Genomic DNA, 24730 nt, shown 5'->3' on the forward strand with positions numbered 1-24730 from the left:
GTCTCGCTATTAAGTATTTTGAGAACATAAAATCCCAGCGCCCTTGCTTGTTTTGTAATAGTATTATATTAGAGCAACAGTAGAATGTCATGGTTTCTGGGAATGCAGCACATTGTGAACACATTTCTTTGTGAGAAAATGTTGAAGTAATTGCACCTTGTCTTCCCATGGGAACAATGAGGCTGCAAGGAAAAATTCCTTTGTACCCTTGGTTGCAATCTTCAGAATGGTATTTTCAGATAACTGAAAGCAAAGTTCTCCATGTTCTATTTTTCAGTATTGATAATCAATGGTATAAGGGAAATTCTGCTCTCAGCATAGAACAAATGGGCTAAGAATCAACTAAGAAGGGCAAAGCTGAAAGATGAGGGAAAACAAACAATAAACTGATTATTTCAAAGTTTGGAAGTAAAGTGTTGTACAAAGTGGAATAAACTTTACCAAAATTTAAAAACGAGCCACGTATTTAGTGTAGGAAAGCAATTACGTTGTCAAAAATACTGAAATGTTAATGAAATATGTTAAGGTTACAAAAGTCATGATTAGCATTTCTTCTGCATTTATTCAGCAAGTGTAATGCAGAAAAATGATCTCAGTAAAGGGCATCTTGAAAGATTTCTTCCAGATTATCAAATATTCAAAGCAGTTGATGTTTTTTTCACCACTTTTCCCAACCTAAAGATTATTTTTCATTCAGAATCAGAGTATGCACAGGAAGAAAATATCATTGTGTCCTCCATTTAGATCATATACTTGCAATCCCTTCAGTGTGTTCTTTATTTTATCCTCCTTATGCTATGTTTTCAAGATTAATTCTTTTGAATTTGTTATCAATCTTGCAGTGTAAACATATGAAAAACTGTTGTTGTGTTTGCACCCATCTTTAATAATGTTTTCAGTAGACAATTCCTCAAAAGAATGGTTCCTCAGGAAGAGACAAAGTGACTGAATGAAGCTATAGCGATTCATTTTCCTGTTTACCAAGAGTCTTGGAAGCAAATACACCACTATGCTAGAAATAAGTCCATTCAATTTATTTTGTTTTTGAACAGTGGATTTGTAATATTTCTTCCTTCACTCCATGCAGTCACTTATGTGAAAATATCAGGCCCTTAATTTTGAGGTTGTGGGTTTAAGCTACATTTTTGAAACTATATGTGTGGTCCAGACTGACGAGGGGTGTTACAGTGTCAGCATTATCTGCCCATTGAATGTTGTGCTGACACTGGTGAGGACCTACAAGTACCTGGGGGTGCACCTGGATGACAGACAAGTGGGGCACCAACACAGAAGCTGTGTACAAGAAAGGCCAAAGTTGCCTCTAGTCCCTGAGAAGACTGAGGTCTTTTGGATTATGCAGGCTTCTTCTTCGCATGTTCTACTGTCGCCAGTGCAATCTTCTATGCAGTGGTGTGCCGGAGCAATGGCATCCACACGGGTGATGCCAAAAGGCTCAATAAACTGATTAGAAAGGCTGACTTAGTTATAGGAGTCAAACTGGGCACACTGGAGGCTGTGGTAGGGAAAATCCTGGCAATTCTAGACAATGTTCCTCACTCTCTGCATGCCACCCTGATTGAACAAGAGGAGCACTTTTAGTAATAGACTAGAAAAGCTGTGCTGCTCCAAAGAGCACTATATAAGGTCATTCTAACCCTGGGCCATTAGGCTCTATAATGAGTCAACCTATAGCTGGGGAGGTGATGACCCCTGTCTGTTAAACAGTTTGTGGTAAATTATTTTTTATTCTTTCTACTTCTCTTCTAATATTTATATCTATGCACTTGTAATGCTACTGAGACACTGTAATTTTCTTTGGGATCAATAATGTCTCTATCTATCTATTGAAATTACAAGGCTATCTGCCTGTTTGAAGGCTCCACCCAATGTAAGCGCATCAGGCATTAATCCGCTAGGAATTCTTTGGTTGACATGGCTAACACTGAACATTTAGTGTTCAAAAAATAACTCTTAAGCCTTGTTTATGAGATATTATTGTGTATAGGTTGACTGCTGTGGTTCCATTCAGTAAAAACATGACTTGAAGAGTCTGAGGAACGATAAATGGTTCTGGGCTTGTATTCGCGAGAGTTAAGAAAAATAGTGGGGGGGGGGATTCTTACTGAAAACTTTTGAATATTAAAAGGACCAGATAGAGTGCATGTGGAGAGGATAATTCCGATAGTGGGGGAGTCAAGGTCCAGAAGACACAGTTTCAAAATAGAAGAATGACCCTTTAGACCAGAGATGAGGAATATCTTTAGTTGAAGAATGGCGCATCTGTGGAATTCATTGACACAGACGGCTGTGGAGGTCAAGTCATTGGGTATATTTAAAGCAGAGGTCAATAGATTCTTGATGAGTAAGGGGTTCAAAGTTTATCGGGAAAGGGCAGGAGAATTGAGATGAGAGAGATAATAAATCAATCATAATAGAATGGCGGAGCACAATCAGTGGTCCAAATGTCCTAATTCTGTTCCTCTGTCTTCTGGTCTTTTGAAAAGTATTTCATTGATTTTGGTAGAGTTCCACATCAAAGTTTATTATTGCCATATATCAAATACATGTATCCACTTGTGAAATGACAAGTTTATTTGTGTAAATGAAATCCCACCTTCACAGTGAAAATACACTTCATGGTGTTGTGTGGAACAACCACCACACTGTGGGGTAGACTGTGAACAGATTCAGCAGGATCATACTCAACTTCAATCTGTAAGCTCATAGCCTAGTATATCCCCCCACTCTATACCATCACCACACAAACAGAGCATCAACCCTGTTTCATGAAGAGTTCTGGAGTGGCACTAAACATAACTCGAATAAAGAATCAACTTGGTGAAGCTGCAGGGCAGGACTACTTGCATGACAAGTAATGTAAATAGTATGAAACATATATTGCCCATTAATCCCAGAATCAGTTGATCAGATCGTATCTTTGCAGTTCTGCCACATGCAGTTATGAATGATGGACAATTTAGCAACTCACTGGAGGAACAGGCTCCATAAGTATCCTTATTCTCAATGACTGAGTGAGCCTAGCATATCAGTGCAAAAGAGAAAGCTTGAAGGATCTGCATGAGTCTTCATCCTGAACTGCCAAAAGGATGAACCATTTTAGCCTCCAGTAGGATTCCCCTGTATGATAGATGCCATGCCTTTGGACAACCTGTTCCAATACAGCCTCAATATTGACATCTGCCCAGCAATGTGGATGTTTGCCCAGATTTGTCTTGTCCACAAAGCAGGACAAACACAACCCTGCCAGTTACTGCCCCATTTGTCTACACTCAGTCATCAGTAAAGTGAAGGAAGGGATAATCGACAGTACTATTAAGCAGCACTTGCTTAACAACAAGTTGCTGACAGAAGTTCAATTTGGTTCTACCAAAATTACTCAACTCATGACAGTCTTGGTTCAAGCACAGACAAAAGAGCTGAATTCCAGAGGTGAAATACCTTCCCTTAACATCATGGTGACTTTGTATTGATTTGCAGGAGTTCCTAAGAGCAATATCCTTCAACTACTGCATCAATGACTTTCCTTCAAGTTGTGAGGACAGAAGCTGAGCTGTTCACTGATTGTGCATTGCTCAACACGATTTTGATATCGAGTCAGTGCACAACCAAATTCAGCAAAATGTGGACAATATCCAGACTCGTCTGAGAAGTGGCAGGCACATTTCTGCCACACAAGTGGCAGCCAATGACAATATTCAACAAGGTCTTCCCTGGTGTTCAATTCCATTGCCATCACTGCATCCTCCACTATCAATATTAGCATTTACTAATACCCATACCTCAAGGACTGCAGCAGTTCAATAAGGCAGCTTGCTGCCACATTTTCAGGAGCAACTGGAGATGGGCATTCAAATGTTGGCTCAGCTTGCAAAGCCTGCATCCCTCAAATGAATAAAAAAATTAATTGAATAATGTCCCTAAGAGAATGTGAATGGATGGTATTTTCAGTGCAAAAGATTGCCTGGATGTGGACAATCAAATTCAGTCTGATCATACTTGTAAACCAAAGCCTAACTTAACTCATCAGTAAATGAAAATATCAAGAAAACTGCAGATACTGGTATTCTGAAGCAGATGGCAGATCAGGCAGCGTTGTGGAAGAGAAGCAGTTACCATTCGAAACATGGAACCTCAGACCTGAAACAATAATTCTGTTTTTCTTTCTGCAGATGATGTTGAGTATCTGATGTACTCCACCTAATCTAGTCAATGTGTGGGCTTTTACAGAGGCATCCGATCACCTGCCTGGTTTTTTCTCTACATTCTGCACTCTGATGAGTTTTCATACTCTGAGATCTTGTCCCTTCTCTTTATATTCTTACACTGAATGTTAACCTACCTCCTTCAGAAAATTGTTCTCCCTGTGGTGAGTGAAATGATTTTATGACCACAGGGTTTAACCAACGTACTAAAGGAAAGAGAACCTGAAGGTTAATATATGGGAGAATTATGAGAGAATTATGAAGAGACTAGTATCCTCCAAATAATAAATACGAGCGGATGCGGTGAAATGATGCTAATGCTAATCAATGTAATTCTGTTATGGATTACTCCATTCATCGTTCATTTCCCATCTTCCTTTGTTTTCCTCAGTTGGATCTTATTCCTTCCAAGAAGTATCAAAAAACCAGCCTCATGCCATTTGCCCTATTCCTTCAATTACTGGTCAATGTGAAATAGTAGATTCAAGTTAAGTTGCACTGCAGATTCCCTTTTTTATGTAGAAGAATCTCTCTCATCCCCAAGAAAACGTTGCTGTGGGCGAAAATCCACTGTGTGAGAAGACACAGACATGAATCTGATTGCTCTCACATTGAATTTCCTGTTCTCACCTTATTTTTCTCTTTCTATGACATTTTCATATTCTTCAAAATGCTTTTAATCCTTCCACATTAGAAATGAATAAATAAAAAAAGTTGTCAAAAATAGACTTCTGACAATCATGTATGTACTTTTTGTCTGTGACTAGTTTTCTCCTTCAGTGCACACATCCTCAAGCTGAGAAGGTACAAGTTGTCTCCCATGATAGTATCTAAAATAGGCAGATAAAGTCATAGGGCAGATGGAGTAAATTAACTTCTTGTGCTGTGCCCTTCCTGTGCTTCCTGTGACGCTTTAGTTTTCAGTTTACAGTACCGTGCTCTGTCGAGGAAAACACTTGTCATAACACTGCTTGAAAGTATGCATGTTTAAAATGTGGCGTAGTCCTACCGTTTAATTCCTCAAATGGTACTGTTTAAAAGACATTAGCAAGCATGATGCACTCAATGCAGATTGAGTGCAGAGCCAAAGAACAAATTCAGGAGAATCTAATCAACAAATAAATGCAGATGACCACATTGAGATGAGTAGGTTTCAAAACAAGTGAATTGAACTCTACAAATTCTAACAAGGCAAGCTTTTTTTTGTTGAATTTGTTCATTTCATGTGAGGTGATAGTCAAACAGCCCCTCCCCCCTCAAAAATGTCATTGCAATGGGATGGTTTCTATTTCAGTTATTGGAAAGAATAAATCTTGCACCAAATGGTATTTGAAGGACATGGCTTTGATTCTTATATGATCATGGCTATATTTAAGAGGAAGTTAGATATGGCCCTTGTGGCTAAAGGGATCAGGGGGTATGGAGAGAAAGCAGGTACAGGGTTCTGAGTTGGATGATCAGCCATGATCATACTGAATGGCAGTGCAGGCTTGAAGGGCCAAATGGCCTACTCCTGCACCTATTTTCAATGTTTCTATGCACCAGGCATGGTCACATGCCCTCTCTACCCCAACCCAATGTCAAAGTCAAATATAGTGTTGCATGCACAAGTTTGTGTTGCACAGGTGCAATGAAAATTGCAGCAGCATCGCAGGCACGGAGCATCATGTAAGCAGCATTCACATGAGAAACATCGACATGAATTGTACATTGACAGAAAAATACAATTAGAACAAAAAATACCAAGTCCATTTTAGTGCAAAGTAATCAATGTGGTGGTAAACTGTAGTGATTAGGATTTTGCTGGTTGATTCAAGAACTGAATGGTTGAAGGGAAGTAGCTGTTTTTGAACCAGGTGGGGCAGAATCTTTAAGATGGATGTTACCCTCGAGGCACTGCTTCCTGTAGCCACTAGCAATGGTAACCTGTGATGTATTGGGTGAGGTCCATTACCCTCTGCAGCTTTTTACATTCATGCACATTCAAATTGCAATACCAGACCATAATGCAACCTGTCAAGATACTTTCAACAGTACAGGTGCAGAAATTTGATGGCATTCAATTAGAAGCCACACCTCCTTCACCTCCTACAAAAGTAAAGACTTTGGCACACATCTATGTGCTAGGCTCAGAATAGATGATTCAGTCTAAATGCCCAAGAATTTGAAGTTGCTGATTCTCTCCACCGTTGACACCTCCCCTTCCCCCACACCACTGTAGACTGGCACATATTCATCCTCCTTCCCCTTTCTAAAGTCAAAACAATCAGCTCTTTAGTTTTGTTGACATTGAATGAGAGGTTGTGTTTGTGGCACCACTCAACCGGGTGTTCTATCTCACTCTGGTAAGCGGATTCATCACCGCCTGTTAAATGTCCAACAACGGTATCATCACAAATTTGAAACTGGCTTTGGAGCTTTGTTTAGTCATGCAATCATGTGTGTGCAGAGTAGAGACTAAGCACGCAGCCTCAAGGTGGACTTGTACTGAAGATCAGTGAGGACGAGATATTAGTACCAATCGTCACTGACTGAGGTCTGCCTATGAGGATGTTAAAAATCCATTTGGAAAGGGAGACACAGAGACCGAGGTCTTCATGCTTGACAGTGAGCTTGGGTGGGGTGGTTGTCTTGAATGCCAAGCTATAGTCAATGAACAGCAGCCTGATGTACAAGTTCCTGTTGTCCAAATGCTCCAGGGCAGAGTGAAAAGTCAGAGAAATCACGTCTGTTTTTGACATGTTGTGGCAGAAAGCGAATTGGAGAGCTTCTGGGTCATCTCTGAGGCAGAAGCTGATTTGCTCCATTATCAGCCTCTCAAGGCACTTCATTACCTTCCTTATGGCTGATGTAAGTGCCGGCAGGCAGTAGTCATTGAGACAGGTCATCATGCTCTTCGTCGGCACAAGTACAATCGATTCCTCTTTGGAGCAAGTGCGGACCCCTGGCCACACAAGGGAGAGGTTGAATAAGTACTTCAGCCAGTTGAACCCATCACATTTTGGTACTCAGCCTGGTGTGCTGTCTTGACCGGATGATTTTCCTGGATTTACCCTTTTGAAGGAAGCCCGGATTTCAGATGCAGAGACTGAAATTACAGAGACATCTGGAAATGTAGGGGCATATGTGGGTATGTCATGGTTCTCTCGAAGCTTCTAATGATGTCTACTGAATTGCACAGAGTCTATGATCAGGTCAACCTGTCAAACTCACCAAATCATGTGAAAGAAACTTGATTTTTCTGTTGACATAACCAAGAAGATTGGTGATACAAATGGCTGTAAAAGATACTTGATAGAATGCCACGTAATGTCATTATCAGTGGTGCTGAAGCCTGAGAAATAAAAAAAAATGTGGCTATAGGATCATAAATTGACCAAGAGGGACAAAAAGTAGAGAACTGTGGCAACATGACAATTTTCAAAAGTGAAGTAAGGTAGATGAACATGTTGCCCAAGGCTGTAACCGTTGATTTCACTGCTTCATTTTAATGACTTGCACTTGGGTGCCCAGGGATAATTGCATGAGTGGTGAAGATTCTGCAGAGTGGTGATGGATTTACAGATGACATAAACAGGCTGGGGGAGGCATGTGGTAGATAGAAATTTATATAAAGAAGTGCAAAGTGGTGTGTTTTGAATAAATGTAAAAAGGTAAGAACAGTTAGGATAAAATGGTTAAAACAGTAAGAATAAAATAGTAAAGATCAGATTTTAAGTTGATGAAGAAAAATTGAGAGCTGAATTAAGAAATGTTTGAATGCTGGATTGAGGAAACAGTTAGTACAAAAGCATCTTCAGCTATTAAGTAGAAAGCCCACAGTATGAAAGCAGGGAAGTTATGATGAAACATAACTTTATAAAACACTGGCACTTTATAAAACTGATTGCTTCAAATTCTCTCCATTACATACTGGAAATGTCGGAGAGGCAGCAAAGGTGTGAAAAAAGGTTCAAATAGACACATACATTCCTGCTGGTTTGAGGGACTTTTGATTTAATGTAAGGCTGTTAAAGTTGGGATTGTTTTTCCTGGAGCAGAGGGATATGAGAAGAGTGCTAAAGATAATGTGTGAAACAGGATTATTTCCATTGGTGGCAAGCTTGAAAAATGGGCACAGTTATGATATGGTACAGTTATGGTAGAAGTGCAAAGTCTCGATATTCTGTGCCCTGTACCACTAGCGTCGCTACACAACCCACCCGGATGTCTGTTATATGTGACCCAGAAGCCATGACGACCTTCTGGCTTACTGGCATGAGTCCACAACACTGCACGTGTCCGGGTGGATAAAACTCTCCGTGCTGCCCGTGTCAAACAGGCAGCTAGTCCTGCGCCCCTCCACCAGGATGTCCATCATTGACCTTGCGAGCTGGTTGGGAGCACTTTGGTCAAGGATCACGGAGGCCAGATTTGAATCGCTGTTTTTGGTCCAGCGCGGTGGGGTTTCTGGTAAGCACCCATGGGTTGTAGGTGGTGTGAGGTGGAGCCGGCCAAGATGGCCGCCCCCATGTCTCACACAGGCAAGATGGCGATGGCCAAGATTGCGACCCCCATGCCTCGCATGCAGTGCTGCTCGATCCCGCTCGCGGTTTAGACTTACAGGTCTTGGCAAAATGGCCCTTCTTTCCGCAGCTGGAGCAGGTAGTTTCTCGGGCTGGGTAGCGTTTCCGGGGTGCTTCTCGAGTCCGCAGAAGTAACACTTTGCGGACCTGCGACTGGCAGCAGCCGTGGTTGATTCGCCGGCAGGTTATGGGGTCTGTGACGTCCACGAGGCCATTGGGAAATCGCATACCTGGAGAGCTTGAGTTATGCAGAGCGGCTTCCAGTGTGTCAGCCAGCTCAATCGCAGAACGTAAGGTAAGATCGGCGTGTTCGAGCAGCCGCTGTTGCATATACACTGACCTGGTCCCCGTGACGAAGGTGTCTCTTACTAGGAGCTCTGCATGCTGTTCGGCTGTCAGCCCCCGGCAATCGCAGGCCCGCACGAGTGTCTGTAGGGCCCGGACAAACTCAGTGTTCAACTCTCTTGCCCGTTGCTGCTGTGTCGCTAAGCGATATCGTGCATAGACTGTGTTTACTGGCTGCAGGTATTGTCTTCTGAGGACGCTCATCGCGCCGTCATAACTCGGCTAGTCTCTAATCATCGAATAGACCCGTGGACTGACCCTGGAGAGGAGAACTCTGTGCTTCGCGGCGGACTTGGTCACTTCAATCTCCTCCAGGAATGATTCGAAGCAGGCTAGCCAGAGTTCGAATGCTTTGCTGGCCTCAGGTGTTCGCGGGTCAAGGTCGAATTTGTCGGGTCTCAGGATGTGCTCCATGCCTTAAAATTCTTGTTAATAATGTTACGAACCCCGTAACTGGGTTACTTACCAGCAAAGATAGAGACGTCCGTTGGAGTCTGGTGATAGTATTTTTAACAGTATTTATTAGTAAAAATACACAAAAATAATATCAATGCAAATATACAGATAATGTATGTCGTCAATATTAAACCTAAAAGTGTGGGTATAATAATAATCAATAAGAAATAAGCTCTATCGTTGTCTAGGGGATAATGAATTGTCCGATGGAAATATAAAGTTTGTTTCAGTTCACACAGGCTGCCGTCATTTGTTTGTCGCTGTGTTGCAATTGTGGAGAGAGAGAGAGATAGAAGAATGGGAACAGTTACCGCTATTGTTTTTGCCAACCTTCCTTTATGATTTCAATCCGTCGGTGTCTCGTTGTTGTGGCCGTTCAAGTGTGACCTCTCCTTTAGCTAAACCGTTCTTCCGTGATGAGCCCACCACCCAGGCAAGGGAGGACACACACAAGCTCTCACCGGCTTCGCTATAAAACGCTGTCACTGGATTTCTAGTGTTTCTCCTGGTGTGTCTAAGGGGTGTTTCCCAGACCCGTCTTTTATCCTCACTCATGGGGTCTCAGATGTCAATCAGGTTGGGATGATGCAATCCCTCAACCAGACCACTCTGGTTGTCCCCTGAGGGGTTTCAATGAATAGTACAGTACTCAATACACAATTCCTTCTCCAAGAGACAATAGCAGTAATCAGTGGTTCCGTTACGCTTTTTTGTTAAGAGACATTCCAAACCTTGTGTATTCTGCGGTGTCTATAACAACTGCCTTTGCTGTTATCCTGTGTCTCTCCCATTACTGACATGCTGTGTATCTCTCTCATTTCCTGGGTCTCAGACCCGAAATAATAGAGATCTTGCGATTCTCGAAAGGGGGGGGGGCGGGCATTGGCGATTCTGGACCCTTCTGTCCATCAGATTTGCTCCTCATTCGTAACAATAAAATTGATGCACTATAAATTACTCCAAAAGACTGGAAGTAGAGTAAATACTGAAAGGCTTTTATGATGGACGTAGTAGAGGTATCGGGGCAGGGAATGGGGAAGGGGAACCACGAGTACTTGTCGATCACATTAAGAAAGTACACATTGTGGTCAGTGGAGGGAAGGGGGCCCTTAAATTTGACACTCAGACGCTCAAAGGGGCAGGTGGCCTTGTTTAGTTGTGCCCTTTTGGGTTGGTAGAAGTGGGGTTTGCATTCTGCGCAGACTTGGCAGTCCCTGGTCATCGTCCTGATTTCCTCAAGGGAGTAAGGCAGGTTCCGGGCTTTCACGAAGTGGAAAAGCTGGGTGACCCCCGGGTGGCAAAGATCTGCATGGAGGGTGTAGAGCCATTCGATCTGCGCGCTGGCACACTTTCCCCGGGATAGGGCATTGGAAGGCTTATTGAGCTTCCCAGGCCTGTAAATGATATCATAGTTGTAGGTGGAGAGTTCGATTCCCCACCTCAAAATTTGATCATTTTTGATTTTGCCCCGCTGTTGGTTGCTTAACATGAATGCAACTGAGCGCTGGTCAGTCAGCAAGGTGAACTTTTTGCCGGCGAGATAGTGCCTAATAGCTTCCACTATGGTCTGGGCTTCTTTCTCCACCGCTGAGTGCCGAAATTCAGGGCCTTGAAGGGTACAGGATAAGAACGCCACCAGTCTTCCCACCTGGTTGAGGGTAGCAGCCAGCATGAAGCTGGAGGTGTCACTCTCTACTTGGAAGGGAATAGTCTCGTCCACTGCATGCATTGCTGCTTTGGCAATGTCCCCTTTAATGCGGCTGAAGGCCACGCAGGCCTCGGCTGAGAGGGGAAATGTGGTGGACTTGTAGAGTAAACGCTGAAAGGCTTTTATTAACAACAAAATGGATCCATGCTGCACGACTCTCCTGGACTGTGGGAGAAGCAGTGACACAATCACCTTCTTCAGGGGTCTGTGTGAGGAGCCACAGGAGCAGTCAGCAGAGGGATGTGTCCAGGCATGTCCAGATAGATATACATGGTTTACCACAAGAAGAATGAGTGGTGACAAGACAAACATTTTTATGAAAGAAAAAAATTCCAGTGCTACAGGGAAAAGTATATGAATGAGACCCACTGCATTTCTCTTGCAGGGAGTTGTCACCTGCTCCAAGGATTCTCAGCTGTTGCCATTCTGTGATTGACTAGTCAGCTTCTTGTCAATCAGTTTGCTCCTTTAGCAAACACTGTTGGTGATGTCATTGAGAACAGATCATGTTCTGCTGGAGACCATGAAATGTTTAAGCTGCAATCAAATGAATATTGAGGGCATTAGCAAAACTGGTTGAGAAATATTGTTCATCTTAGTGGGTATTTAAAGCAAACCACATTAAAATTTGAAAGTGGGCAATAAGAAGTCAAATGCAAACGATTTTGGCAAAGAGTACGAAAGACAGATTTATGTAACAGATCATCCCAGTAGGTCATCAAAATATACATAATCTTAAGAGGCAATTGGATGCAGTCATTGTGTTGGAATGTGTTATGCTCAGAAGTGATGTAAGCAAGGTGACAACAGGAAGACATACATACAAGGTCACTCACCTTTTCCAGAACATAATAAAATATATCCCAAAAGTTCCCAAGTACAGTTATGATTTGTTCTTTATTATGTTAACAAGTATTTTTGTTTTGTCCCAACATCTTCATTTAAATGATCCTGGTAGTATTGGATCAAACAAAGACCAGAATGTTCCTGTAATGAACCAGGACAAATATAGATAGATTAATGATTTTAGTATCTCACTGAAAATACTGCAGCAAATCTGAATGGAGATTCTTTAGTCTCATTTGGTGCCTCATCCCACTTTGATGTCAGATGCTGACACTGAGAGATTTATCATTGTGTTCATTAATTTGTTTGTCCTTTGGAGCGAAAATGTTGCTGGTAGTAGGATAATTACATTCAGTAACTCTCAATAATTGAACTGAGGGTCTAATTTTCTCTTATTCTCTGCAGCAAAGAAAACAAGGCGAAGTTGTGTGCAGCAAATTGTAAAATTTTGGCCTAGCATTTATTTCTCTCACACTAGCCGTCTTTGCATGTTACTACAGATTTATCAGGCATGGATTCAGTCATTGTGTCTATTTTAGTCATCAATGTCACCACCTTCTTCAGCAGGCCTTGGGGTCAAAGTGATTGCTTTCACGCTGTTTTGTTGCTTTTGAGATGACTGATAGGAGAGTGTTCCACAGAAGGAGCAGGTGGTGCCTGATGAAATGGGAGAACTGATAGTCAGTGGGGAGTAGCACTCCTTCCACAACTAAAATGGGAATTCAGCAGGTTCACAGTGCACAGACTCAAGGTTCCCAAAGCCATCCAGAAATCTACTCTGCTTGACTGGTCGTGGATCAGAATTTCTCAGGAATTGTAGGTTATGATACACTTCTTAAAGGAGGCTTTGAGCACACCCTTGCAATTTTTCCTCAGTCTGCCATCTGATCTCTTCCCATCACAGATCTTTGAATGGAATGTCTGCATTTTAAATTTGGTGGATTTAATTGATACTTGCCACCCTGCTGTGTTTGCCTTTGTAAATTTGAGCTTACTGTTCGTAAGTGAATTTCTATACATGTATTTTATAATGCAGGCAATTAATTCATTAAAAATATTGTGTCTTATGTTGTTCAATTCATTAATTGTAAATTACGTTGATTATTAGGAGCTCCCCATAAATTTTCACAAGAACATTAAATGTTAATTCATTTATCTTGTCCAAAGCTACATTGTGAAGGTCATGGAAATTAATGATAGAGTTCAATGTTAATGTACCAGAATCACAAGGCTCCCTATTTACAGCATCCTGTATTCCTTTGTAGATCACTCCAAAACTGAGATGCACCTAAAGTGTTTCAGAAAGCTTTTTTTTCTTTGCCACGTGATGAATGATACAGGGACAGAAACATTCATGTGTTTCTGCCTGATTGTGATACTTTTTTTGTAGCTCTGCAATGGTCTTGCTCTACCTGCTAAATGTTACCTTTTTAACTTACCTGGAGGGTTTTGCAGCCAGTGAACTAAATTCTCTTTGCTTTTGCTTGGCAGGAATTGCAGAATGGAATTGGAATCCAGAAGAGTGCTGTCGCTCGTTTGAACGTGACAGGAGAGGAGATTATTGGACAGTCATCAAAACCTGATGGTGACATCCTCAAAGAGAAACTGAGTGAGCTGAACAGACGTTGGCAGGAAATTTGCAGACAGGTGGATGAAAGAAAGAGAAGGTAATCTCATGGTTTTGCTTCTGTGCAGCTGCTCTCAATGTGCCATAACTAATCATTCCCTTATTCATGACGCACTATTCATATAAAGAACAAAATAGCCTGGCTTTGACGCTTAGCTAGATTTGAGGTTTATTTTTAAAAAATCAATGGAAATTTCTTCACAGACTCACCCAACCATCTGCTGCTATGGAAATAAGCTAGCAAATGTGTGCCTTTCATTCCTTTTTTCTGAATTCAAATGCATATATTAATTATGGACTGGAGTAAGCCACTTGGTCCATGAGCTTGCCCTGCTGTTCAATGTGATTTTGGCTGATCCGATTCTATTTTCAATTCTTCTTTCCCTCCAGCCTTTATAACCATTCACTCATTTGCTTATCTTGAATCTATTTCTCACTGATGTAATATATTTTAAAGCTCTGGTTCCACCACTCTGAAGATTAGTGTTCCAAAGACTCTGACCCCAAGTTCTGAAGTCTCCACAACTGGAATGTTGCTGTCCACACCCACCCTGTCAAGACCACTCAAGATACAACATGTCTCAATGAGGTTTCTTTCCAGTTTGTCAAAATTCCCATGGAATCACCCAGCCTATCCGATCTTTGTTTCTAAGACATCGCACTCATTCTAGGCTCTCCCTTATCTATCTTTACTGGTCTCTTTCCAATGCATTTACACACTGGCTTAGTTCTCCAGAACTGTTCTTAACCAATGCTCTATACAAATCAAACTTGCAAAAGATTTCAAAGTATGTTTATTTTCAAAGAATATATAAAATATACAACCTTGAGATTTGTTTGCTTACAGGCAGTCACTAAGCAATAAATCTGAAAGAACCCAATTAAAAAAACTGACCAACACCTGATTGTCAGAGAAAGGGATAAAAAACACAATTATGCAAACAGAAGAAGTGAGCAACAGCATTCCAAACCAAAAATGTGTCCTTAAATATGCACCCTGGAGCAGGCCCAAAGCCTCAGTGTCAGTCCATATTAGCAGACATGAAGTACAACAGCTGGGGCAGTCTTTGTAGCCTCAGTGCCAGAGATTGAGGAGTGAACTTCGCGGGAGAGCGAGCAATGTCATTCTGGTCCATCTGAGCTGGCATGTAAATCATCCGAAGAGCGTATTGCACCTTGTACTAGGACCCAGGCCCTTGCGTAGTAAAATGCACCAGGCCTAGACCACACCAACCAGTGATTTGTTTTGGGCCCAGGTTTCACTGCTCAGCCTTAATCCGTTCTGATTTCTCCAAGTCAGCTTGGCACCCAGAGCATTCCAACCTCACAACTTGGGCCAGTTGTTTGGGTAATAGAACTCCTCTGCCTTGACTTCCCATTTCCGAATGGCTCACTCCATTTGCTTCGATTCTGCAATGTAGCAGCACGGTTCATCTCGCGAATTCACATTCACCTCCGCTGGCCCCTTCATTGTTTGCAGAGACAATTTACCACAATTTACTTCAGAAATGGTGTTATTAGTGTTATTAAACGTAACAGTTCTATATTCCAGGCAATATTCAATGGCATTCTATTAGCTTTCCAAATTATTTAGATACATGCATACTGGCCATTTATCAAAATGTCTCAATCCCACTGTATTAGACTTTACACTAGTTACCAATACTTTCTTATTTTACTTGCCAAGCTTTCCATTTTCCCACATTATAACCCATTTGCCAAATCTTTGCCCACTCACTTAATTCAGCAATGTTCTGTTCTTTCCTCCTGATGTCCACTTCACAACTTAATTTTTGATTGATCTTTATTTTGAACATATTTAGCAGCTGTCACAAACATGAGAAAATCTGCGGCTGCTGTAAATCCAAAGCAACACACACAAAATGCTGGAGAAACTCAGAAGGACAGGCAGCATCTGTGGAAAGTAGTAAATAGCTGCAGTTTCAGACCGAGACTCTTCAGGACTGAGAGAGAAGGGGCGAGATGCCTGGGGGAAGGGGAAAGAGACTAGCTGGAAGGTGATAGGTGAAGCCAGATGGATGGAAAGGTGAAAGACCAGAGAAGAGAGAATCTGATAGGAGAGGAGAGTAGATTATAGGGGTAAGAGAAGGAGGAGGTGAACGTAGAGGGAAGTAATATCTGTTTTCCTTTATCATATATCTACCACAGTCTCCAAGTTCATACACCTGCCCCACAGTCCGGCTTGACCTGACCCCTAACCTTCACCCTTCCTCTGTTCATGAATCACCTCAGGCTCCTGTCACACCGTTCTTTCTCTCTTCTTTATACTGACCACCTCACCTCTCCACTCTCAATCCTGAGCCAAGGTTTCAACCCAAAATGTCTCATACCCCCTTGCCTTCACAAAAACAGCTGAGCCCAATGAGCTCTTTCGGAAAATTGTTTGTTGCATCTACAGTCTCTTGTATCCTCAAACGGTCCATATGCCCTTTGACAAGAGAATTTTCTCATTGTTAGCCTGGTAAATCTGCTGTGGACTGCCTCCAGTGCTACTATGTCCCTTTTAGGTAAGGGGACTAAAACTTTACAGTTTTACATGGCTGGTCTCATCAATATCCTAGCCAGCTTAAACAATACCTCCCTATTCATAAACTCCAACCACTTTCACAATAAAGGCCACCATGAACTCAAGCATGACTTCCTTTTTAGAAAACTTTGTTGACGTTGCTTGATTACCTTGAATTTCTTTTTAAGTGCCTTTGCTTATATATAATAGTAGTTTCTAACAATTTTCCTCCCTCTCTGATACAAGCCTAATTGGCTTATATTTGTGGTTTTCTATCGTCCTCACATTTTTGAGTAAACTATGGCATCTAATCAGGGGAACCAACAAGAACATTCCCAACAAGTATCCATTTCCTGATCCAATAGCATTGCTTGTCACTGGAAGAAAACAAACATATTTCATACAATATGCAAATACAGCACAAAGTGTTATATCTCAATTCGTGGAGTATAAGAAATAAGGTGAATGATCTTGTTGCACTATTTCACATTATTAGGTATGATATTGTGGCCATCACTGAATTGTGGCTAAAGAATGGTTATGGTTGGGAGCTGAATGTCCACAGTTACACATTGTGTCAGAGGGACAGGAAGGCCAGCAGTGGGGTGCTGTGACTCTGCTGGTAAAGAAAGGCATCAAATCAGTGGAAAGTTGTGATATTGAATCCTTGTGGGTGAAGTTAAGAAACTGCAAGGGTAAAAGGACCTTGATGGCAGTTATATGCTGGGCTCCCAACAGTAGCTGGTATGTGGACCACAGATTACAATAGGAAATAGAAAAGCTTTGTCAAAAGGGAAATGTTACGATAGTCATGGGAGATTTCAATGTGCAGGTTGACTGGGAAAAGCAGGTTGGAAATGGATCCCAAGAGTTTGTTGAATGCCTATGCGATAGTTTGTTAGAGCAGTTTGGCTTTGTGCCTACCAGGGGATCAGCTATACTGGATTGGGTGTTATGTAATGAAGCAGAGGTGATCAGGGAGCTTAAGGTGAAAGAATCTTTTGGAGACAGTGATCACAATATGATTGAGTTCAACTTGAAATTTGACAGGGAGAAAGTAAAGTCTGATGTAGCTGTATTTCAGTGGAGTAAAGGAAATTACAGTGGTATGAAATAAGAATTGGCCAAAGTAAAATGGAAAGAGATTCTGACAGGCGTGACAGCAGAGCAGCAGTGGTGTGACTTTCTAGGAAAAATGAGGAAGGTGCAGGATAGATGTATTCCAAAACCAAAGAAATACTCAAATGGCAAAATAGTACAACCATGGCTGACAAGAAAAGTCAAAACTAATGTAAAAGTAAAAATTAGTGGGAGGACAGAGGATTGGGAAGCTTTTAAACCCTTACAGAGAACAAATAAAAGAATCATTAGAAAGGAAAAGATGAAGTATGAAAGCAGGCTAGCAAACAATATCAAACTGTATAGTAATATCTTTATACAAATATGTAAAAACTAAAAGAGCAATGAGAGTGTGTCAGATGTTGAAGGGTGTGAGGGAAGAGGAGTGAGTGCAGTTACTACTGCAAGGGAGAAAGTGCTCAAAAAGCTGAAAGACCTAAGGGCATTAAGTCACCTGGGTCCGATGAACTGCACCCCAAAGTTCTGAAATATGTAGCGGTAGAGATAGTGGAGGCATTAGTATTGATCTTTCAAAACTCAGTGGACTCTGACATGATGCCAGAGAACAGGAAAATTACAAATGTCACTCCTTTCTTTAAGAAAGGAGGAAAGCAGCAGAAAGGAAATTATAGACCAGTTTGCCTGGACTCACTGGTTGAGAAGATGTTGGAGCCAGTTGCTAAGCATGATGTTATGGAGTACTTAGTGACACAGGACAAGATAGGCCAAACTCAGAATTGGTTTCCTTAAGGGAAAATATTGCGTAACAAACCTGTTGGAATTCTTTGAGGAGATATAGGGAGATGTAGGCTAGATAAAGGGGATTTAGTGATGTTACATATTTGCACTTTCAGAAGGCCTTTGACAAGGTGTCACATATGAGGCTGCTTATCAAGTTAAGAGCCTTTACAGGAAAGTTACTGGCATAGTTAGGGCATTGGCTGCTTGTTAGGAGGCAGTGAGTGGGAATAAAAGGATCCTTTTCTAGGTGGCTGCCAGTGACTAGTGGTGTCCTGCAGGGATCGGTGTTGGGACCACTTTTTATGGTCTATATCAATGATTTAGATGATGGAATAGATGACTTTGTTGCCAAGTTTTCAGATAGTATGAAGATTAATGGAGGGACAAGTAGTGCTGAGGAAACAGGTAGGCTCCAGAAACACTTAGACAGATTAGGAGAATGGGCAAAAGAGTTGCAAGTGAAATATAATGTTGGAAAATGCATGGTCATGCACTTAGTAGTAGAAATAAATGTGTAGACTATTTTCTAAACAGGGAGAAAATCCAAAAATCTGAGATGCAAAGTGTCTTGGGAGTCCTCGTGCAGAACACCCTAAGGGTTAACTTGCAGGTATTTTCGGTAGTGAGGAAAGCAAGTGCAATGTTAGCATTTGTTAAAAGAGGTCTAAAATACAAAAACAGGGATGTGATGCTGAGGCTTTATTAGGCACTGGTCAGGCCTCACCTTGAGTATTGTGAACAGTTTTGGGCTCCTCATCTTAGAAGAGATGTGCTGGAGAGGGTCTAGAGGAGGTTCACAAGATTCATTTTGGGGATGAATGAAAGGGTTATCATATGAGGAATGTTTCTGTGAAAAATGAGGGAAGAGCAAGACAGATATATTCCAAATAAGAAGAAATGTTTGAATGGAAGAAGGACACTACCATGGCTGACAAGTGAAGACAGAGCCAAAGTAAAAGCAAAAGAGAGGGCATACAGGAAGCCAAAGGCAGTGGGAAGATAGAGGATTGGGATGCTTATAAGAACTTGCAGAAGGAAACTAAGAAGGTCATTAGGAAGGAGAAGATGAATTATAAATGGAAGCTGGTGACTAATATCAAAGAAGATACTAAAAGCTTTTTTAAGTATAAAGGGTAAACGAGAATCGAGGGTAGATATAGGACCAATAGAAAATGACGCTGGAGATATTATAATGAGCGACGCAGAGTTGTCAGAGGAACTGAATGCGTATTTTGCATCAGTCTTCACTGAGGAAGACATCTGCAAAATACCAGATATTCAGGAGTATCAGGAAAGTGAAGTTTGTGCAGTGAAAATTACGACCTAGAAGGTCATAAGAAATGAAACTATAGACCTGTTAGCCTGACATCAGTGGTTAGGAAGTTGTTGGAATTGATTGTTAGAGATGAGATTACCGAGTACCTGGAGGCACATGACAAGATAGGCCAAAGCCAGCATGGTTTCCTGAAAGGAAAATCCTGCCTGACTAACCTGCTGCAATTTTTTGAGAAAATTACAAGCAGGGTAGACAAAGGAGATGCAGTGAATGTGGTGTACTTAGATTTTCAGAAGGCCTTTGACAAGGTGCTGCACATGAGGCTGCTTAACAAGATAAGTTCCCATGGAATTACAGGGGAGTTACTAACATGGGTGGAGCATTGGCTGATCGGCAGAAAACAGAGAGTGAGAGTAAAGGGATCCAATCTGACTGGCTGCCGGTTACCAATGGAGTTCCACAGGGGTCGGTATTGAGACCGCTGCTTTTTACAATGTATGTCAATGATTTGGACTATGGGACTAATGGATTTGTGGATAAATTTGCCAATGATACAAAGATAGGTGGAGGAGTGGGTAGTGTTGAGGGAACAAAGAGTATTAGATAGTTTAGGGGAATGGACAAAGAAGTGGCAAATGAAATACTATGTTGGAAAGTGTAGGGTCATGCACTTTGGTGGAAGAAATAAACGGCAGGCGATTACTTAGATGGGGGGAGAATTCAAAATTGTGAGATGCAAAGGGACTTGGAAGTCCTTGTGCAAGATATCCTAAAGGTTAACCTCCAGGTTGAGGCGGTGGTGAAGAAGGCAAATGCAATGTTGGCATTCATTTCTAGAGGTATAGAATATAAGAGCAGGGATGTGAAGTTGAGGCTCAAATAGCGCTCCTGAGACCACACTTGGAGTATTGTGTGCAGTTTTGGGCTTCTTGTCCTATACCTTATGGTTTTATGACATCTCTGGGTCTACTCGCTGGAATTTAGATGTATGAGGGGGCATCTAATTGAAACCTTTTGGATGTTGAAGGGCCGAGACAGAGTAGATGGGATGTTTCCCATGCTGGTGGAAGACTAGGATAAGGGGGCACAGCCTCAGGATAGAGGTGTGTCCATTTAAAACAGAGATGCGGAAAAATTTCTTTAGCCAGATGGTGGTGAATTTGTGGAGTTTATTACCAGACACAGCTCTGGAGGCCAGGTCATTGGATGTATTTAAGGCAGAGCTTAATCATTTCTTGATTTGACAAGACACCAAAGGTTACAGGGAGGAGGATGGGAAGTGGGGCTGAGGAGGGGGGAAAAGATCAGCCTTGATTGAATGGCAGAACAGACTTGATGCGCTTCATGGTGTAATTCTGCTCCTATGTTTTCTGGTGTTACATTTTGCAACACACACACGATGCTGGTGGAGCTCAGCAGGTCAGGTACCATCTAAGGAAATGAATGGACAGTCGACGTTTAGGACCGAGTCCCTTTCCTGACGACTTGCTGGAATAAAAAGGTTGTGGGACAGGAATGAGGCTAGCTGGAAGGTGATAGGTGAAGCCGGGTGGGTGGGAAATGACAAGGGCTGGAAAAGAAGGGATCTGATAGGAGAGGAGAGTGGACCATAGCAGAAAGGGAAGGAGAAGACCCAGAAGGATGTAATAGGCAAATGAAGCCATGCCTCCTGGCTTCACCTGTCTCTTTCCAGCTAGTTTCCTTCCCCTCATCCCACCTTTCAATTCTGGCGTCTTCCCCCTTCCTTCTCCATCCTTCACCCAAAATATTGACTATCAATTTATTTCCATTGATGCTGCCTGACCTGCTGAGTTCCTCCAGCCTTTGTGTGTGTTGCTTTGGATTTCTAGCATCTGCAGACTTACTCATGTTAAAGATATTTTGCTGTCCATCAGCGCACAAAGACACCGGGTTTCTTTTCGTTCATTCCATTTTTTTGTCATATTACAATAATTGATCCTTTTGATAAATGCTGATATCTGAACAAAAATACCAGCAAGGAAATATATTATTCAGAGCTTCATGTAGATGTAGGTAATTAAGAGAATGTTTTGCACAGTCGTAGGAATAGAAGAAGCAGTAAATAATAATACTGTGGAGAACCTGATATCTCTTGAGGTGTCTAAAGTATCTTTTTGTTCAGGATGCAATTAAAATAATCATGTTTACAAGCATCGATAGCTAGTGCTCTATACTTTATCATGTTTCTTTTTATTGTATTAACATGCTGTTTAGTCGGAACTTCAATGTTGTGTTCCCAGATTATTAAAAATCCGTAAGATTGATTGTACGATTAGAACTGCAGCAGCAATGCGCCATTTACCTTTGAAATTAACTTTTGCCTGTGTACAGTCACTGGATGTTATCCTGCATTTTAACTCAGCCTACTGGTACAGGAAGGTCAGATGGGTTATAAAAATTGTTGTCAGTTTTGTCAGGCCCGGATCGTGATCCCACCCTTCCCTAATGTATCCAGTGTGCAAGGATATAGGTTAGGGATGCAGCGCTCTACCAAAAGCCACCAGCTTTGTTAAATTACAGATTCTCCATCTTGAAGAAGCACAACACAAATTCAGTTCCAGGGACTTGGTAGTTGTGTGCTGCTAAATGCACCAGCAAAAAGACAGGGTAAATCAGGTCACTTTTAGGATACTGTCAGTGGAAGAGCCTTCTGTTGACCCACAATGCTCCTTTCTTTGCTTAGCCATTCACCTCCCACATTGCTTTCTAAACTCAGTTTGTGCCCCCCTTCCCATTTCCTTTGCCACTAACTTTCCAGGTTTACCATGACCCGCATATCATTATTGCCAGCTTTGAGAAACAGGCAATGCAGGGACAAGGAAACAAGGCTTAGAACAAAATCTGCACTTGAACCGCATTTGGACATTACTGCAGGCCCAATGCTAACGTGCTTGGAATAAAAGTGAGGATAGGTGACCCCTTCAAAGAAGGCTCGGTAGTGTAGTCATTAGCATAACATTGTTGCAGCGCCAATGGCCCAGGTTCAGTTCCCCCACTCTCTGTAAGGAGTTTATATGTTCTGCCCATGGCTGCTGTTGTACAAATATATATCAAATAAATGAAGGCACACACTCAGGAGGAGATGTTAACTTGTATATTCACTTTGCAGAGTGAGCATCAAATTAATGCACATGCATAAGTTATCAGTCAATAATTAGTGCTAAGGGGAGTCATTACACTAAAAGAAATAGATCCATATAGATAACAGCTGCATTGGTTTCTTCTGGGTGCTCGATTTCTGCCCACATTCCAATGATGTATGGGTAAGGATGTTAATTGGCCACATAGATGTAATTGGGCGCTGTGGTCTCATTGGGCCAGAAGGGCCTGATCCCATGTTGTATCTCTAGATAAAAATAAAATGAAATAATAAAGCTTGTTATGAGAACTTATAGCATTTCCAAGAATGAAGGGCACTGAGGACTCTTTCAGCCATGTTGCAAATTTTTGGTTTGGTACCTGGCATTCATTTTTGGGACTGGCCTTGAATCATCCTTGCCCATTGGTGCAGTCCAGCAATGCAGTGGTTGGGCAGGCAGTGGACAGGTAATCTTCTGGTGAAGTGGAGGTGGTTGGAGAGGGGCAAGGAAATAGTAATGTCATTGGGTGAAGCTGGGGAATTGAGATTTGGTAGGAGAACTTTTCCATCTGAGGCCCTCCACTGATCAGGGGCTGTCAAGAATACATGGACTGATACAATTTGGCACCGGCAGTGTTGCAGGAGTTCCCAGTCAGTGTTGAACTTAATGGAGGACTGCCTTAGTGACTCCAGCTCCAGATTTTTCCTTTGGGTTTACTCCTGGAGCCATTCCCATGCGGGATATAGCCACAAGGCAGTGGAAGTTTGAAATCAGAGCTTTCCTTTTCCTAGATGAGTTGTCAACCATGGCCAACGAGTTCCATCTGCCCAAACCAACTGGTTTTAAAGTGCCAATAACCTGCCTTTGCCCCTTCTCCTGTCAGTAGAAATGGTTCTAGTGGGCTTAGTAACAAAGCCACACATGAAGGCTAAGAGCTGGACTTTGTTGTCAGAGGCTATTTGAGATGCACCAATTTGGGAGCATTCAGTAAGTAGTACTACCATTCTCGACTATGACAGCCTTATAAAACCTTGTTTTCCATCAGGATCAGTATATAACCAGCTGTTTTGGAGTTGAGGAGCCTCAGAAATATGGGTTTTTAATTCAGTGAATTGCCGTATAGTGCTGGTATTGAGGGGGTCTAAACGTGAGGTGGGACCCAACGATGAAAGAAATTAATGTCTTAACTAGCAGTTGTCTGATTTTGATTCTGTGTGATAAAAACCATTTTGTTCCAAAAGTGAAAAGTGCCGGGTTTCCCAGGAAATATTGGCTCACATGTAGTGTGGCACATGGAATGGAATGGAGTCATCTTCGGAAAACTGAGTCAATTTCCAGTGTGAAATGATATTTCTCATCCTGGAGATAGTCAATTTTAAATTTCCTTTCATTGGCGGAAGGAAAGCAAACAGCGTTATGCAATTGAGTGCCTCTGCTTCTGTGACATGAATATATTCTTCAGGGTATAATTCTTTATCAATGGAGTTCTGTTAAGGAAGCAAAGGTGTTCAGCTTCAACCTCAACAAAAGATACGCAGAAAAATATCTCAAGTAACGTTGTCAAATGAATGTAATCTTTGGTTTTGGTGTTGCTAAGAAAGGTTCAAGACCAAGTGTTTGACATGTGCTCAACTCTTAATGCACCATTTGTAGAAGATTATTCCATGCTTTTGCTGTGATGGACTCAAACTGAGCTGCACAGTCGAGTCAAGTCAAGTCAACTCAACTTTTATTGTCATTTCGACCATAACTGCTGGTACAGTGCATAGTAAAAATGAGACAACGTTTTTCAGGACCATGGTGTTACATAACACGGTACAAAAAACTAGACTGAACTATGTAATATAAAAAAAAACAACAACACAGAGAAAGCTACACTAGACTACAGACCTACACTGGACTGCATAAAGTGCACAAAAACAGTGCAGGCATTACAATAAATAATAAACAGGACAGTAGGGCAAGGTGTCAGTCCAGGCTTCGGGTATTGAGGAGTCTGATAGCTTGGGGGAAGAAACTGGTACATAGTCTGGTCATGTGAGCCCGAATGCTTTGGAGCCTTTTCCCAGGTGGCAGGAGGGAGAAGAGATTGTATGATGGGTGCATGGGGTCCTTCATAATGCTGTAACTAGGCTGTAACACAGATGCTGTAACTGTAATATAAAAGTCTATTCATACAACTAAACTTCAGGAGAG

General features: G+C 41.9%; 1 protein-coding gene across 10 annotated transcripts in view; it reads left to right on the plus strand.

Annotated features, from left to right (window-relative positions):
* Nucleotides 1-24730, plus strand: part of dmd (dystrophin) — a 1939431-nt gene that overhangs the window by 1334894 nt on the left and 579807 nt on the right. For all 10 annotated transcript variants that reach the window (XM_059968142.1, XM_059968139.1, XM_059968147.1 and 7 more), the window contains one exon: nucleotides 13635-13810. In XM_059968142.1, the coding sequence (XP_059824125.1) occupies nucleotides 13635-13810 (176 nt within the window). The remainder of the gene's footprint in view (nucleotides 1-13634; nucleotides 13811-24730) is intronic.

Source organism: Hypanus sabinus, chromosome 4 (assembly GCF_030144855.1).
Source record: "Hypanus sabinus isolate sHypSab1 chromosome 4, sHypSab1.hap1, whole genome shotgun sequence".
NCBI classification, from domain to species: domain Eukaryota; kingdom Metazoa; phylum Chordata; class Chondrichthyes; order Myliobatiformes; family Dasyatidae; genus Hypanus; species Hypanus sabinus.